Source organism: Cinclus cinclus, chromosome 4 (assembly GCF_963662255.1).
Source record: "Cinclus cinclus chromosome 4, bCinCin1.1, whole genome shotgun sequence".
NCBI classification, from domain to species: domain Eukaryota; kingdom Metazoa; phylum Chordata; class Aves; order Passeriformes; family Cinclidae; genus Cinclus; species Cinclus cinclus.
The window spans coordinates 2,854,941-2,869,702 of record NC_085049.1 but is presented as its reverse complement, the minus strand read 5'-3'; the positions used below and the strand labels follow the sequence as shown (position 1 = coordinate 2,869,702).

At 41.7% G+C, this 14,762-nt stretch overlaps 1 protein-coding gene across 1 annotated transcript in view; it reads left to right on the top strand.

Annotated features, from left to right (window-relative positions):
• Positions 1–11,840: 11,840 nt before the first annotated feature.
• CALD1 (caldesmon 1) overlaps positions 11,841–14,762 on the top strand; it is an 84,054-nt gene continuing 81,132 nt past the window's right edge. The window contains exon 1 of the mRNA XM_062492616.1: positions 11,841–12,683. Within this exon, the coding sequence (XP_062348600.1) occupies positions 12,613–12,683 (71 nt within the window). The 5' untranslated portion in view covers positions 11,841–12,612. The remainder of the gene's footprint in view (positions 12,684–14,762) is intronic.

Genomic DNA, 14,762 nt, shown 5'->3' with positions numbered 1-14,762 from the left:
GACAGGAGAACATCTTGTTTTCATGAGTGTGTAGAGTGGTGTGTCAACACACAGAGGTCCATACATGACATTTGAAGAGCAAGACCCAACCACAAGGAGTTCCACATTCTGTATTAATTTTTTGTTGATGTAAAAGTTCTCTTAGCCAGCTTTCTCCTTATGGTTATATCCCTGCGAATTTGGAGTATCTCCAAGGAGAGCTCAATGTATCTCTTCCATCCAGGCGAGCAGGCTGAGAATGGGAGCACAGGGCTGCCTATAGATGCAGTACAAGTGAAAAGAACCAGTGAGATGGGAGAGAAAAGTGTTAATCACAAATGTGAAGAAACAACCAAGAGGAAAAATGACATGGAAAACTTATACAGGCAGCATTTTAGCAAGAAAATTATGTGCTATCAAATATGTGATGGGTGCAGATGCCATCATGCCAGTTGAGTTTTATGGCCATGATGTAAGTTATGAGAAGGGATGGTAGCTGTCAAATTCCAGAATTTAAATTAATCTTTTTATTATCTGAAAATTCATTCATTTTAATGAAAACAACTTCCCCCCCCGCCCCCCATTTTGAGTTCTAAATTATTGAGTTGTATTGTTCTGCACTTCAGTCAAGTTGCCATATCCCTCTCCAAGATGCTGACATTGAGTGGTGAGATGATATTGGCTCTTTTGGGTGTTTGGGGGAGGGAAAACAACATTTTGTACTCATGTGCTAGTTGCCTCCCATCCTCGGGGACAAGGAATTTGTGCTGTGACTGAGTAACAGTTAAGCACTTGGGTGTTGTTTCAACAACATGAGGAGCCTGGGGCTCCTGGAGAAGCCTCTTGATCCACATGGCAGAGAGGTTATTCCTAATGTTGAGTTACTCTGGGATTTATGGTTGATGATAAGCAAAATCCCTTTATTTTCAGTCCCCACTGCTTTGCAGATGCTAAGAGTGCAAAATGACTTAAGTGTGTGAGTTTAATTTTGTTACCCCTCTGGGCTGGTGCACCCCTACCCTCATGTTCATTTGAGTCTCAACTTGATTAATTTGTGAGGGTCAGCAAATCCTTATTTCTTATGGTTATTTAAAATCACACTCTGATTTGTCCCTTTGGGAGACTGCACAAGCAAAAACTCTCTTCTGTAGGAGGAAAATGGGCAAAATTTGACCTTGAAAGTGAGCAAACATTTAAGGACTTGCTTCTGCCAGACAGTGACAGGGTGAACATTAGGTTCTTTCTTAAATAGTTGTATTGATCTTACAGGTTCTTCTCTTTCCCCCCTTTTCTCTCTCTTTCCAGCTCTTTCATGTTTTAATTTCTTCCACCAAGCCCAAAGAAAAATCTATAAGCAATGGTCTTGTTCAAAGTATGGAAGCCAGCTCCAAAACCAACCTTGCTTCAGCTTTAAAACCTTGCTTGAGGGTGCCAGAATCCCTTTACTTAAATCATTTAATTTTCAAGCAGTATGAATCATGCAGCAACTGCACAAGCTCTGGCTGGAATATATTGTACATATGTTTGTTCTTTAGGCAGTAAGGAGAGAATACAGAACTGGAGGTCATTTGAGTTACAACTGCTTTGGGGGACTTTTTTTTTTTCCCTAAAACATTCCTTCTAACAAATGCAGTTTAAATGGGTTTGTTTATACAGCGTGGAATTGGAAAGGCCCAAACTAACCAGGCTTTACACAATGTGGCCTTCTTCCAAATTAATCTAAAATATTTTAATCCCTCTGGAGTTTCTTTATCCTCTGCATCTGTGCTATAGTGGAGACACATTTTTAACATTTCTTTGAGGAAAATTACCTTTTTTTCCCTCCAACTGTACTCAGCAAGGTCAATGGAGCACTGTTATATGCTATTTAAACATCTGAGATTCATCATATATCTGCACAACAGAAAGAATCATCATAAAAGGTCTAATGAATCCCGACTGCTGGCCAAGTAAGGGAGTCCCCTTACGGATGCTGGGGATTAGAAACAAAGAATACATGCAAAACACAGGTTTTTACACTTCAGCCTTTGCAATTAATAACCAAACTACCCCTCAAGAAGGGAGCAGGGAATGTTTGTGACCCCCAGAACAATTCTGGCAAATCACACCCTGCTTGAGCCAAATTCTGAAGTCATTGCATGGGCCAGGCTGTTCTCTGGGTCTGGCTGGAAGCAAAGGGCTCCAGTGTCCTTGTGGGACCAGCCTGGAGGGGCTTCCTGCCCCTGGGAAAGGAGATGCTCCAAGCCATGGACAAGTTGCAGTGCTGGCTATCTCAGCCCCTGCCTGTGTGCCTGTACTTTGTTTTAAGGCCTTCTTGGTTTTCTTGCTCAGTAGCAAGTTTATGGACTGATCTCATTTTTACTACTTGGGAATTAAAATACTGAGAGAGACTTAGAAATTTCAGTGTTTGTAAAATTATTTTCCAGGCATTTCAGAAGCCACTGCTACTCCTTCAGTTGCCTGTAGTTGCAGTCAAGCCACAGGGAGCAGATACAGCTTGGATCTTTTGGGAGGTTTTATCCGGAAAACTTTAATATGGGCAATTTTTTATCTGAAATAATGTTATTTAGTTTGTTAGTGATGGTCAGAGTGAAATCATCACCCCAGACTTTCAAATGAAGCCATGCCTACCTCAAACACATTTTCCCCATCTTTTCACACAGTCAGAGGTATTTTGGGACCATTGCAAGCCATCCAGTAATGGAATAAATTCCAAGCACAGCAGGAGACCACATTGGAGGAAAAACTCATTATGTGCCATGGGCATTTCTTTTACTTTTTCTATCAGTACTGGAAAATATTCCATAAATAATAAATCTGGTTGTGGAGGAGAAGAGAGGAAAAAGATGAAAAACAATCCTTTAAATTCAGTAGGAGCCTATTTAATGGCTTGTTTAATCTGCCAGCTGGCACAGCACTGACTTCTTGCTGCACATACTTTAAGAAGACCTATGTAGTTCTTGGAAGTGAGTTTATATTAAGTTGTATAAAGTTAAATATGGATAAATTGGCAAGGCTGCTTTTTGGTGCTTAATAGAAATCAAGAAACTGCTTAGTCATCTGCAAAGATATTTCTGTCTCCTTTTTAATATAAATACCAAAATAGTATGGACCTAAAGAGGTAGCGAAGATAATAAAAATTCAGATTTGTTCCCTGTGTGTGCCCTCTTTGAAGAACGTGCACATCCTTCAGACTTTGAAATCACGTGTATTCCCTGTGCAGCACTGTGCTTTGAGCAGTGTTTTTATATTGTTGTTTGTGACACCATTTTCTTTGAAGTACCATTATCAGTTTGCACATGATGAATTTGTGTCCTCTGCAGCACTCTCTGGCTAAGAAAAGTGGTGCTATCTTTATGTGGATTTTATTAGGGGTGTCTTGCAAGTGGTATCACCTAATAGGTTCTCTAGGGTATAGTTTACATCTATTTTATATTACTCTAAGTGTTGATGCTTTTGGATTTTAATTGGCTTGATGGATATAATTGCACTTACACTTTCTGTTCCTGAAAAGTTAGGCTGCACCAAGATGCAAGTCTTCTGTTTTCAATTACCTTCAGCACTGGAAAAGCAAGGGAGAAAGGATTTAACTAGAGAGCAACCTGTCCTTTATGTTTAGGGACTCCTTTAACAGCATCTGGAGTGACATTTGTCAGCATTTGCAAGCTGAAAAGGTTTTATTTGGTTCAGGTAAGCATTGAAAAATTATTTTCAGATATGGCTTTTATTTTCTTTTTTCTTTGTTCTCCTTAAGGGTGCAAGCTATTTTCAGGGGTTTTTGTTTGTTTGTTTGTTTGTTTTTGTTGTTTGGTTTTTTTTTTGGGGGGGGGGGGAGTGGGGTGGAGGTAGGTTTCAGTCTGGGGCATGGATTGTAAGACTCCTCCAAGTTTGCAAGCATTATCATGTGGGACTTTGGTTTGATTATTCTCTGTACACATCCAGCTGTACCCTGTGGCTGTGAAAAAGGGGCTTCATGTGCCTTTGGTGCCCAGAAGATTAGATATAGATATAGATGATATAGATAAAATACTGTGGCCAGTCATGTGTGCTCTGTGTCTCAGCCTGAGCTGGGTGGAATTATGTGGCAACAAGGGAGGCTGAAGGAGAGCTCATAGGAGTTTTTGGATCCTTAAGGAAAAGGATTTAGGGAATGCTAGTAGGTAACATTTAGTACAGAAATTATTTTTTCCCCACCTATTCTTTCAATGGCAATTTTTTTCCCCCCTCTGGACCACTCTGGATATCTGAGGTACTGTTCCTAAATAAATAGAAAAATTAAAAAATGTATTTGCTTTATGCAGTGCTCAAATGTAACTTTCTTTTGTCACATTAATAGAAAATTGATAGAACTACTTGGCTGGAAACAATCTGAATTTCATTTTTAAAGATGACCAGAAGTGTGAGCTGGAAAAGGCCAGCAGAAATTTTTGCAGCTGAACCCATTCCAGGTGGATTTTCACAGATTTCCATGATGTTCTGCCACTGAATAAGTGGCCTTTCAGCTGCAATGTATCTATCATGCTGACATGTGCTGTTTCAGTGTAAGAGTAAAGATACTGAGAGAGAAGATGAGTTAAAGTTTAAAAGCAATTGGCAACACCTTGAAAATTTATCATTCATTTCTTCCAAGGAACTGGTTGGATTCAAAATACTCAGTGTCTCTTAGGGCAAAACTAGTAACATCAGCAAAACAGAGAACTTGAGGTGTGATAGGTCTTCTGGTCATATTTATTTTTTCTTTAAAAATGTAGGAATGATGTCTAAAACCTAGAATTGTTGGCTCAGCAGAGCAAGCAACAGAGACCACCTCAACTCTCATTAGAGTTGATGACGTTCAGCACTGGGCAGAGCTGGTTCTTAGAGCTGCATGTTTTAGTGTAAAAACAAAAAGGGTTGAAAACACAATGCTGAAGCCACAGTAAGCTGGCAGCATTGTGCCTTCATATAATTTTCTATTACTGTTTTATGACTGACTAAGTAGCTTAATGTATCATGATTTTGTATTTTGAAACACGTTCCAGAAAACTTGTGGAGTTTGAAGCCTGGCTGAGTGAATATTGCTGTTGGAACCTTACCTTAAGATTTGCTCAAATATTTCATTATTTTTAATGGCATTGCCTTAGCCTTTTAATTCAAGACCAGAGAGATGCAGAGAAAGTGTGTAAACAGAGTTCTAAAACATTTGTAAAACCTGTTTGGAAACAAATACATTCAGGAAATGTACTGGTGAAGCTTTTCCACAGTTGTGCAGCTGCTTCTGCCTGTGAGATGCTCTTTTCAATTCTCTGTTGTGGTATTTTTTTTTTCTTTTTTATTATTATTATTTTATTTTTTTTAATAGAAATGAGTGGGAAATCAGCATTGTCATTTAAAAGGGCAAGGACTGCGTTCTCCTCTGTAATATGTCTTGGTCATCTGAGCTAGTTGTTCTTTCCTATTCTTAAGATCAAAGAGCTCCTGGCTGGAAGCTGTTGGCCTGGGTGATGTTTTTATTCTCTTGGATTTTGGGAGATGAAGCTGGCCAACAGCTGGGGCATCACCTCAGATTTGGGAAAAAGCATGCAGGAGGACTGAGTGCATGGCATGGGCATCCTTGTGATTAAATTAACCAAATTAAGATGAAAGTCTTTGCTGGTAGAAGCAGGTACAAGGCAAGGGTGACTAGTGAATGATATCCCATGAGCTTGCTTCCCAGCATTTGATTGCAGGAAAAAGTGAATTCTAGTCAGAACTCATTTGGGGATTAAGCACTTTTACAAATGGTTTTGTGGACTACAAAATCCCTTCTATTTCTGTGTGTTTTGCCATGGTCATTACCTGGGATGTTCTCACTTATGGTTAAACATTGGTAAAGGGCAACGAAGCTTTTACTGCACTTTTTATCTACAGCAAAGGCAAAGTGTTTCCTCAGTGATAATGGCACACGTAAAGATAACTTGTTTCCCACAAGTAAGGATTGCAAGAGTAAAAGCAATTCTGCCTTTTGCATGTGTATGCACAAAGGTACAAGAGGATGAAGCAGCCTATATTGGCAAAATCTGAGATGACACCAGTTCCAGTTTCTGGCGTGCAGGGTATGCCCATTGAACTTTCTTTGTGTGTATTAGATGAATCTGGCCCATCAGGGTGGAATCCAGTCCTGATTGAAGTCTCTGGGAATTGTGCCAAGGATTCCAACAGGACCAAGATTTCAACTCTAGTTTGTATACGAATAATATTTCAGTATCTTCTGATCTTTGGGGACAGCATATTTGAAATACTTCGGAGGACACTTGAAGGGGAGAGTCAAGGGTCGATCCTTCTGCCATGAGAACCAGTGGCTGTGCCAGCAGCTTCCCGCCATATCTTGTTTCTTCTTTTGTTTGCTAATGGGAAATGATGGACAAATGTCACAGAAACCAGGGGTGGGACCAGTACATGCAAATCTAAATGTCAGGAGAAGCTCTGCCTGGCCCATAGTCAATGGTGCAGTAGAAGAAAGGAGAGGAAGGAAGTAGGAGGAGTGAAAATGGCAGTCAGCCTGCCTAAGGGAATAAGGATAAATGGGGACTTTCCACTGCAGCTGACTGGCTCTGAGATGAGAGCTCCTGCTGCTGCAGCAGAACCAATGTTTGCTGACACCTCTGGGACAGAGGGGCTCTGCCCCAGAGCTGAATTAGATCATGGATACAAGAAATGCTCCAGCCATGGATCCTTTAGTCGCAGACCCTGATGCCTTAGGACTTTAGCTTTTATGTTTTTCATGCATTTGTAACCCTGCAATTCTTTAGTGTGTAACTCTAAACTCCATATCCAATGTGAGCTGCTGCTCTCCCATTTTGGGCACACACAACAATTCCTCTCCCAGCTGGGAATTAAGGACACCTCACTGCCTCAGGCCCCAAGAAATGGAAACAAAAGTGATTGGGGGAGCAAACTTGGGGTAAATGCCTTCATTACCTGCAGCTGTAATTGGGAGATTAACCCCCAGCAAACAAACTTATAAAAGTATGAAGACCCATGACCTGTGGTCCATTTTTGGGTGTAGCCCCTGGGTGGGCTTCGACTGCCCTAAGTGTACCTGAAGGCCCTTCAATAAATATAACCACTTTTTAGTCCCTTAATTATGTCTAGCTTCTGTCTTAGGTAGTCCCCATAAAGCATCCAGCCAAGGAATGAACTCTGGCAGGAACAAATTGCTATTAAAAGCTGCCTGACAACATTTTCATGTGGTTCTGCAGCAGCAGGAGCTGTCACAGCACCTGGAACCTTCAAGAACAATTGTGACATACATTTTGGTAACCTGTGCTGGAGGCAGGCTGGGTGAAACCTGTTCAGCTCCTACTGGAATTGAGGGCCTGGACCAAGGTCTGGTCCTGGGGGCCATCAGTAGTTTGCAAAGCTCCAGCTGGGAATCTCTGTTCTCTATTCATTAGGTTTGCAGATGCTCCACCAATGTACATGAGCTTTTTTCACTCCCATGAAAAACAAGATGGAAAATGTACTTCATACCAAAAGCAGAGACTTTTACAGATTGGGGGGGTGTGTTTGATTTCTGTGTTGAAATTCTTTGTAATTCACTGCCTTCTCCTCACAAAGTCTTGGTTGGTTGGAAATATGCATGTAGCTGGAAGTGAAATGTTTGAAGAACTGAAACTGGGACCTTGAGAAGTCTCCAAAGTTTGATTTTCTTATGCTAAGGTTGGTTTGCCATTGATGAATTTCCCTTGGATGTCCTAAGAAGCATGGTCAGATGAAACAAGGAACTGCTACATTGGAATAAAACTGTGTTCATATGAGCTAGTATATTTATTTTGCCTCAAGTCCCAAATGAGCTATTCTGTTTGGGAAGGAATAAAGCTGCTCGATGCAGGTTTGTGTGTATGTGTGTATATACGTATATGTACAAGAGTTTATTTTCTGCACTCAACATGAATACTTGGCCAAGTTTACAGAAACAATTGCAGATGTGGTTTTGCATGAAAGGAACATTGAATATGAATTTATGGAGCCTTAATGTTGGCAATATATGATTGCAGTGATATCTAACATCTCGGACTAAAGGAGGGGCACTCATCAGGTGTGACAAAGGAGAAATCAATCCTTTGAACTCCACCTTTTGATTTCGATGAAGTAATCCCTGTTTCTAAAAGACCTGAGTGGCACTGAATTCTTCTGAAGCAGAATTAAGAGGGGAGCAAGGAAAATAATTTCCAAGTGTTTTCTGACAGATTTTAGTAAAAGACACATTTATTTATTTTGACTGAAGACAGATTAGGGAACTCTAATTCTCCCAGATATTGCAGTAGAATGCTTGTCATACCTGCATTTCACAGGTGCCAGATTAAACAAGGCACATTTTCACAATGAGTGTTGCTTGCTGAGTTGCTTTTAGCTTCAAAAGGGGCAGTGAAGAGGTTATGTTTTCACTTCTGAGGTGGAGGAGGTAGAAAGAAAGGACCATGGTAGTCTTAGGGATACAGTAGATGTCATGGCATTTAGCCAGCTAATGTAAAAGATCCTTTATGCTTCTCACTGACCAGTCCTTTGCTGACATTTGAAAGCTTTGGATATCTAGGCTTTGAGCCACCTGAGGTGGACACAAATGGGAAAATGGGACACTTGGATTAATGGGGTACAAGTCACAAAGTTGAATGCAGTCTTGGTTTAAGTCAAAATTTGATGAGAAATTTGGTGGTTTTGGTGGTAGTTTTAAGAAAAAAAAAAGTGAGCAATGACAGCAATAACTTAGGTCTTCTGTCACCACCTGATTCTGCAATGAGGACAGGTCTGAGGACAATCAAATGTTTAGTTGCAAGCACGTGGGAGACCTTTTTGTAGCTAGACTTGGAAGGGTTGTGAAATTTCTACCAGCTCATGCAGAACTGGAATTCTGCAGCAGTGCAGGATGGGCCTGTGCTGGTAACCCACTTTATTCACCAGCCTGAGAGGCTTGTGGGGCTCAGAAAGGAAGGGGACACACCTGAGGCACAGTGTGAAGACGTCTTTAGATACAATGGGAAATTCAGCAGAATATTTCTCTTCTTACAAAGAAACTTGGGCCAAATCCCCTTGCTTCCCTTCAGGTGAGTGAGGAAATTGGGAAATCAGTCGTTGTACTAAGAGGGAAGTAGGATGGAATGTTCTTGTGTGATGCAGTCACCAAGGCATGGCCAGCACAGAGCCTCATGCAACACACGGCTGTGTTATCTCAGGAAATTTGCTTTCGTTTGAAATTTCTTGGCTCAACCAGGTTGAAGCTGGTGTAGAAGTTCAGCCTAAACATCACAGTCCCTAACTGACCTGGCTGGGTGACTATAACATCTGGCTGGGTGTATGGGAAGGTTAATTTGATAGGAATTCGTAATCCATCACCCATGGGTGGTGTAAGCAAATGTGTTCTATGTGGATAAATGACCATTTTCATTTACTGTTTTTTTACTGCAAATTTCAAGGGAAAAAATTTAAAAAATTAAGAATTAAGGTAAAAAAGAAATTAGCAGGTTGCAACAGGTACCCACTGTCTAAGGCTGAGAACTTCTAGTTGTGCAGAGGAATTCTTCAACTTGGTAGCAGCTATTATAATGCGATTTGTGGGAATTAAAGCCAATATATCAGTAGATATCAGTAGTTGCTCATTAAGGCTTGTGAATGCCAATGCTAAAAGTCACTTGTGGGCTGTAAATGGTGCAGTGTCCATCGTGCAGTGTAATGGAAAGGTGACTGGGAGCTCTTGAAAGACATTTCTGTTCAAAGATCTGATCAGAGGTCTACTCAGAAGCGCTTCTAATAGTTGGTACCTACATCAATAATAAAGCAATTTTTGACTCTTCTGAGAATCTTAGACTTTATAGTATGTATAAAAAAGTATGCATTATATTATACATATGTTATATATTTTTGTGGCAGTAGGAAGAAGTTTTAGATAGATTGATGTTATTGTCTAGTGGCTCTCAGAGGCTGAATGACAGCTTGTCATTTTTGGGAAGACAGTGAACAGCACTGAAGAGTTGACTTCTACAGGTGAACCTTCTGGCTGACGACTCCTTTTCTTGCACTAGTATGGCTTTGCTAGCTAAAGGTCAGACTGTTGACCTGAACTCCATTCCCCAAGTGGCCTCCTGATTTTTCAAAGAGAGATCTGGATTGAAAGCCTCCTGAATGTCATGCAGTGAGGAGACACCACACTGGAATAAACTGGAATAGACTGGAATAAATCCTTGACATCCTCCCAAGGCTCCATCTGATCCTCGTTTCACGACACAAAAGTACTCTGAGGATGGGGAAAATCTGCTGCATCAGGGAGCTCCTTATCACTGCTGGGCAATCTCCTCAGTGCTCCTGGGAAGGGAAAGAGGGGAGGAAGAACAGAAATAGTTCTGGGTTGTTGTTATCCTCCTCAGACTTCCTGATGAGGAAAAGCTTGAGCTTTTGGAGATGAGAGGTGGTGCTGGGGACCATGCAGAAAGGAGAGGGATGGAGGATGGGCTGGGACGTTTGGAGAGGGACATTTGGAGGGGTAATGTTGGTGCACAGAGCCTGAGCGGACCAGAAGGAAAGACTGTGCCTTGAGAAGTGGAGAGAGGGATGTGCCTGTCTGGGTAGGAGGTGATGAAGGTGCACATAAATCAGGTGTCGAATCATGTCTGCTTTGGGGAGGTAAAGCAGGAAAAAGCTTTGGGATTCTTGTTTCTAGCATCCTAACAGCCAACTCTGTTTAAATCCCTGATGGTGACTGTGCTCCACAGACTAAATTCTGGTACAGTCCTGATTCCTGAGGACACTTATTACACAGAAACCCAGCTTGTTCTGTAGGGCACCATTCCTCCCTTGATCCTTGTGTCCCAGCCAGGGGGAACCACATCACTCCTGCAACTCACAAGTCCTCCAGCAAGGAAACTGGGGCCAGATTCAGCTGCACATGTGGGCTGAGATGGAAACACTTCTAGGGAGAAAACTGAAGATTTGCTGTTCTGGGTTCTTCAAGGAGTACCCAGTGCTAAGAGTAAGCACAAGATTGGCAAAAAAAGCTTGTTAGAACTTGCTTTTTAGATATATGGTCTAAATAAATTTTTAAAAGAAAAAACAAAAAGAATAGGTAAGCAGCAGCAATGGTAGTGTGTCTATCAGATTCACAAAATTAGCATTTCCTTTGAATCTCCACAAAACAACCCCAGACAAATGCGAGGAAAATCACATCAATAACAAAAATTTAAATCCCTCAATCTGGGAACAAATCAGAAAGAAAAATAACCCTGGGGAAAGTAAACTAATAAAATAACCTCCACAAAACCCCTGCCCTCAGCAGTGTTTTAATCCAAAAAAGGGGGCAGAAAAAGCCACAGATTCCCTGAAGCCACGCAAGGCTTTGCTGGTGCCAGTGATTTCATGGGGAGGGCACTTGGCCACTGGAATATAAAGCCACAAAACTTTGCTCCATCTGCAAAGGGAACGCTTCAAAAATAATGTCCAAATGCGCTTTGGCTTTGTTTCCCTTCAGCTTCAGCAGCTCCTGAGCCACCTTTGGAAGTCTTAGCACGGTGGCTTTGCCTGGGGGGTGACGGGCTGGGAAAAGGCGGATTTTGGGGGGTGGAAATCCTGGGAGTGCAGCGCCGGGGCTGGGATTGCAGAGGAAGCTGAGGCCTCCAGCCCTGCACAGGAAGCAATCTTAGAGCAAGCCTTAAATGCCAGATTCCAGGCAGAGTTTAACTAACCACTGACAGCTCTGTAAACAAAGCAGGGACAAAAAGAGAACAGCTTTCCCTTTTCTGGTAGTCATTTTTGGTTTGGGGGCTGCAGGGGAATTCTGTAATAGTCGGCTTGATGGGATATAAACCGAGGCTGGGAAGGCTTTGTATATGAAGAACTGTAAAGGGGAAAATACTTCATGGACTAAATCATAAACAAGAAGGTAGGGCACAGGCAAAACACGCGGATTAAACTACCAAAAAAAAAATATATTGCTACTTTTCGCTCCTTGAGCAGGATTTGTACATAGTTTGACTTCCCTGTGTGGTATTTAAAAGCGGTGACTTATTTTTCTTGTTTCTCTTTTTTCTTCCTCTCCCTCTTTTCCCTTTTCCTTCTCTTTCTTTTCTCATTTTCTCTTCACTTTCTTTTTTTTTAGTGCATTTCTGAAGGTGGGGGTGGGAACAGCCAAACAGCCGGGGACTAACTTGTACTTTTGTAGAACTTCTGATTATCTGTGCTACCAAAGAAAATAAGAACTCTCTCGTGCAGTGCTTTTACTACCTGCGGTGAAAAATTGGAAGCTTAAAGTTAAAAATCCTGCTGAATTGTTGCTTTTGTTAGTGGAAAAGACCTGTGACGTTACAAATAGCTAGTCTGTGGCCAGCAGATGTGTACAGTCCTTACTTGAAGCATGTTGATTCAATTTTTACTAGGAAACTAAATGCAGGCACAGGCTATGTTTATCATACAAGGCATTTCATTAATCTTGTTTATCTCAACAATACTGAGGAAGTTTTTTTTTGATGGAAAAAGAAAATAGTTACAGCAAATTTAAGACAGCAAAACAGAACTAAACTGACTCATTTGGTTAAATGCATCCCTTGTGTTTTCACTCTCATCTAAGTGACCATCTCCCTTTTAGATTTGGACCTTTCCAGAGCTTGGAACACTTAAACACTCACCATGGATGACTTTGAACGCCGCAGAGAGCTCAGGAGGCAAAAGCGTGAGGAAATGCGCCTGGAAGCAGAGAGGTGAGTTACCACATCTGGAAAATGGTGCTGGTGGCTGGCCTTTGATTAGCAGTGGCTATGAGAATTTCTGCCTTAAATCCCAAACAGTCCTTGTGCTAACCATAAATACACAAAAAAAAAAAAAAAAAAAAAAAAATTGCTTTAGCTGATGTTGTGGGAGAGATGAGGGGTGTGTGTTGTCCAATTTCCTTAGACTGCTGTAAAAGTCTGGCTTCGAGTTGTTTTGCTGCATGAATAAATGCAAACAGCAAAGGTGGAACATGAAATCACAGAAAGGAAAGCTCACCCTCAGATGCTGTGTGAGTGCTGTGCAGAAGGGATTGTGTTTGCCAGATATTTATAGATGTATGAAAGAGAAAGTTGTAAGATATAAATGAAAAGCTGGGGTACACTTGGTATATGCACTATGGCATATGTGGGAATTGTCTGCCATTTAGTGCAGTTGCTGTTGTGTTTGTACTGCCTCTTGCTTTTTATTCATTCACAGTCACTTTGTGTGGGCAACGAGCAGCATTTGCTGTAAGTTGTTGCAGATTTACTTCGGTGAAATGAGAGTACAATTTGATGTGGGTATGATGATATCAATTTATGAAAGAAATACCATGAAAATACTGGGAATGACATTTCATTAACAAGACCCATTTTACACCTCTAGAGTTCTGCTTGCTTCAGTGAAATTTCATGATTTACACTGGTGTAAGCAGGGAGAAAGATTCAATTAATTTTTGTCATAAAAAATTTTGATTTAGTTTAATAACACCACACTGATTGTTTTTTTTAAAAAAGCTAGGTTTAAGAACATTTAATTCTCATTTTGTATTTAATTCTGAATAGGAACTTCATTTTAGTTTCTTCTTCTTTAAGCCAAGCTGTTACAGGAAAGTCTGAGACCTTAGGGTTTGTTGGGAATAGAGGCCTTGGGTGGTCTGTGGAGGATGTTAGGGGCTGTAGTTTGGGAGTTTCTAGAAAAATGCCACTTGACTTCTCTCTGAAGACCTCCAGGCTCTTGCTGAGCATGCAGAGGCTCCAGGGTGACCTGGGCATCAGCCATGTGGTGTGGCTGCTCTGGGCAGGCAGGGACAGCCACAGGGGTTGGGGATGGTGAGCTCTGCCCTTGCCATCACTGGAGCTGAAATCCAGGCTGCCATGTGTATCCCATCCTGATAATGGGAAGTGATTTTTCCATGTCTGGGGTGCTTTGTTGGGGTTTAGTGTGGTGCTTTCATAGGGGAGGGTGGCTTGGTGGCAGCCTGGCCAGAGGAGAAGGGCTTGGGCCTGTGTCCCTTTTTCTCACTAATCACTGCAGATGTGCTCCATGCCCTTTCCCACACATTTGAAGGCTTTCAACAATAAATTACTGTACACTAAATCTTGCTGTACTCCCTTTGCTGCTGCCAACCTCAAGCATTCAAGCACAATGAGTCAGACCCCTTAAAAGTCACAAGACTGCTTTAAAAATCTTAGGATCTTAAAAATAATTTAGTCTGGCCTTTTTATTTTTGGTTTGCCTTAACAATAACAGAGTCTGATTCTCAAGTTCGGATGTGACTCTGGGAGCTGGGACCTCCCAAATCCTCCCTGCTGGGACCTCCCAAATCCCAATGAGGGCAATGTGGGGCAGGAACTGAGCTGAGCATCTGCCCCATTGCAGTGTCCACACAGAGGGAAGGGCAGCAGCCCTGGGGCAGTTAATAACAAGTGAATGTGTGATGCTGCATTCGTTTTGGTGAATTCAGATTTTTAGGAATTTGGGGATCATCTTCACCTTTAATAATACAACCACAACATGTTCTCATGTCATAAGCTGCAAAAATCTGTTTGCCAGACTTGCCTCTGAACACTTGTAGGTGTTTTATGAAGTGAGCTGTGCAGTCCTGAAGTGCAGCATGGAGGTTGGAAGTGCTCCTCCGTAAGTTCTGAGCAGATTTTTCTTTTTCTTTCCCATCCCTACCATCAGTGGGCTGTAGCCTTGCTGTGGGGAATCCAGCACTGATTGCAAGCATTTCCGCTGGGAGACAGAGATGGATGTCTGTGTAGGCTGTGACATGCTTGCCAGGTGTCCCAGATACTGTTTAGGCT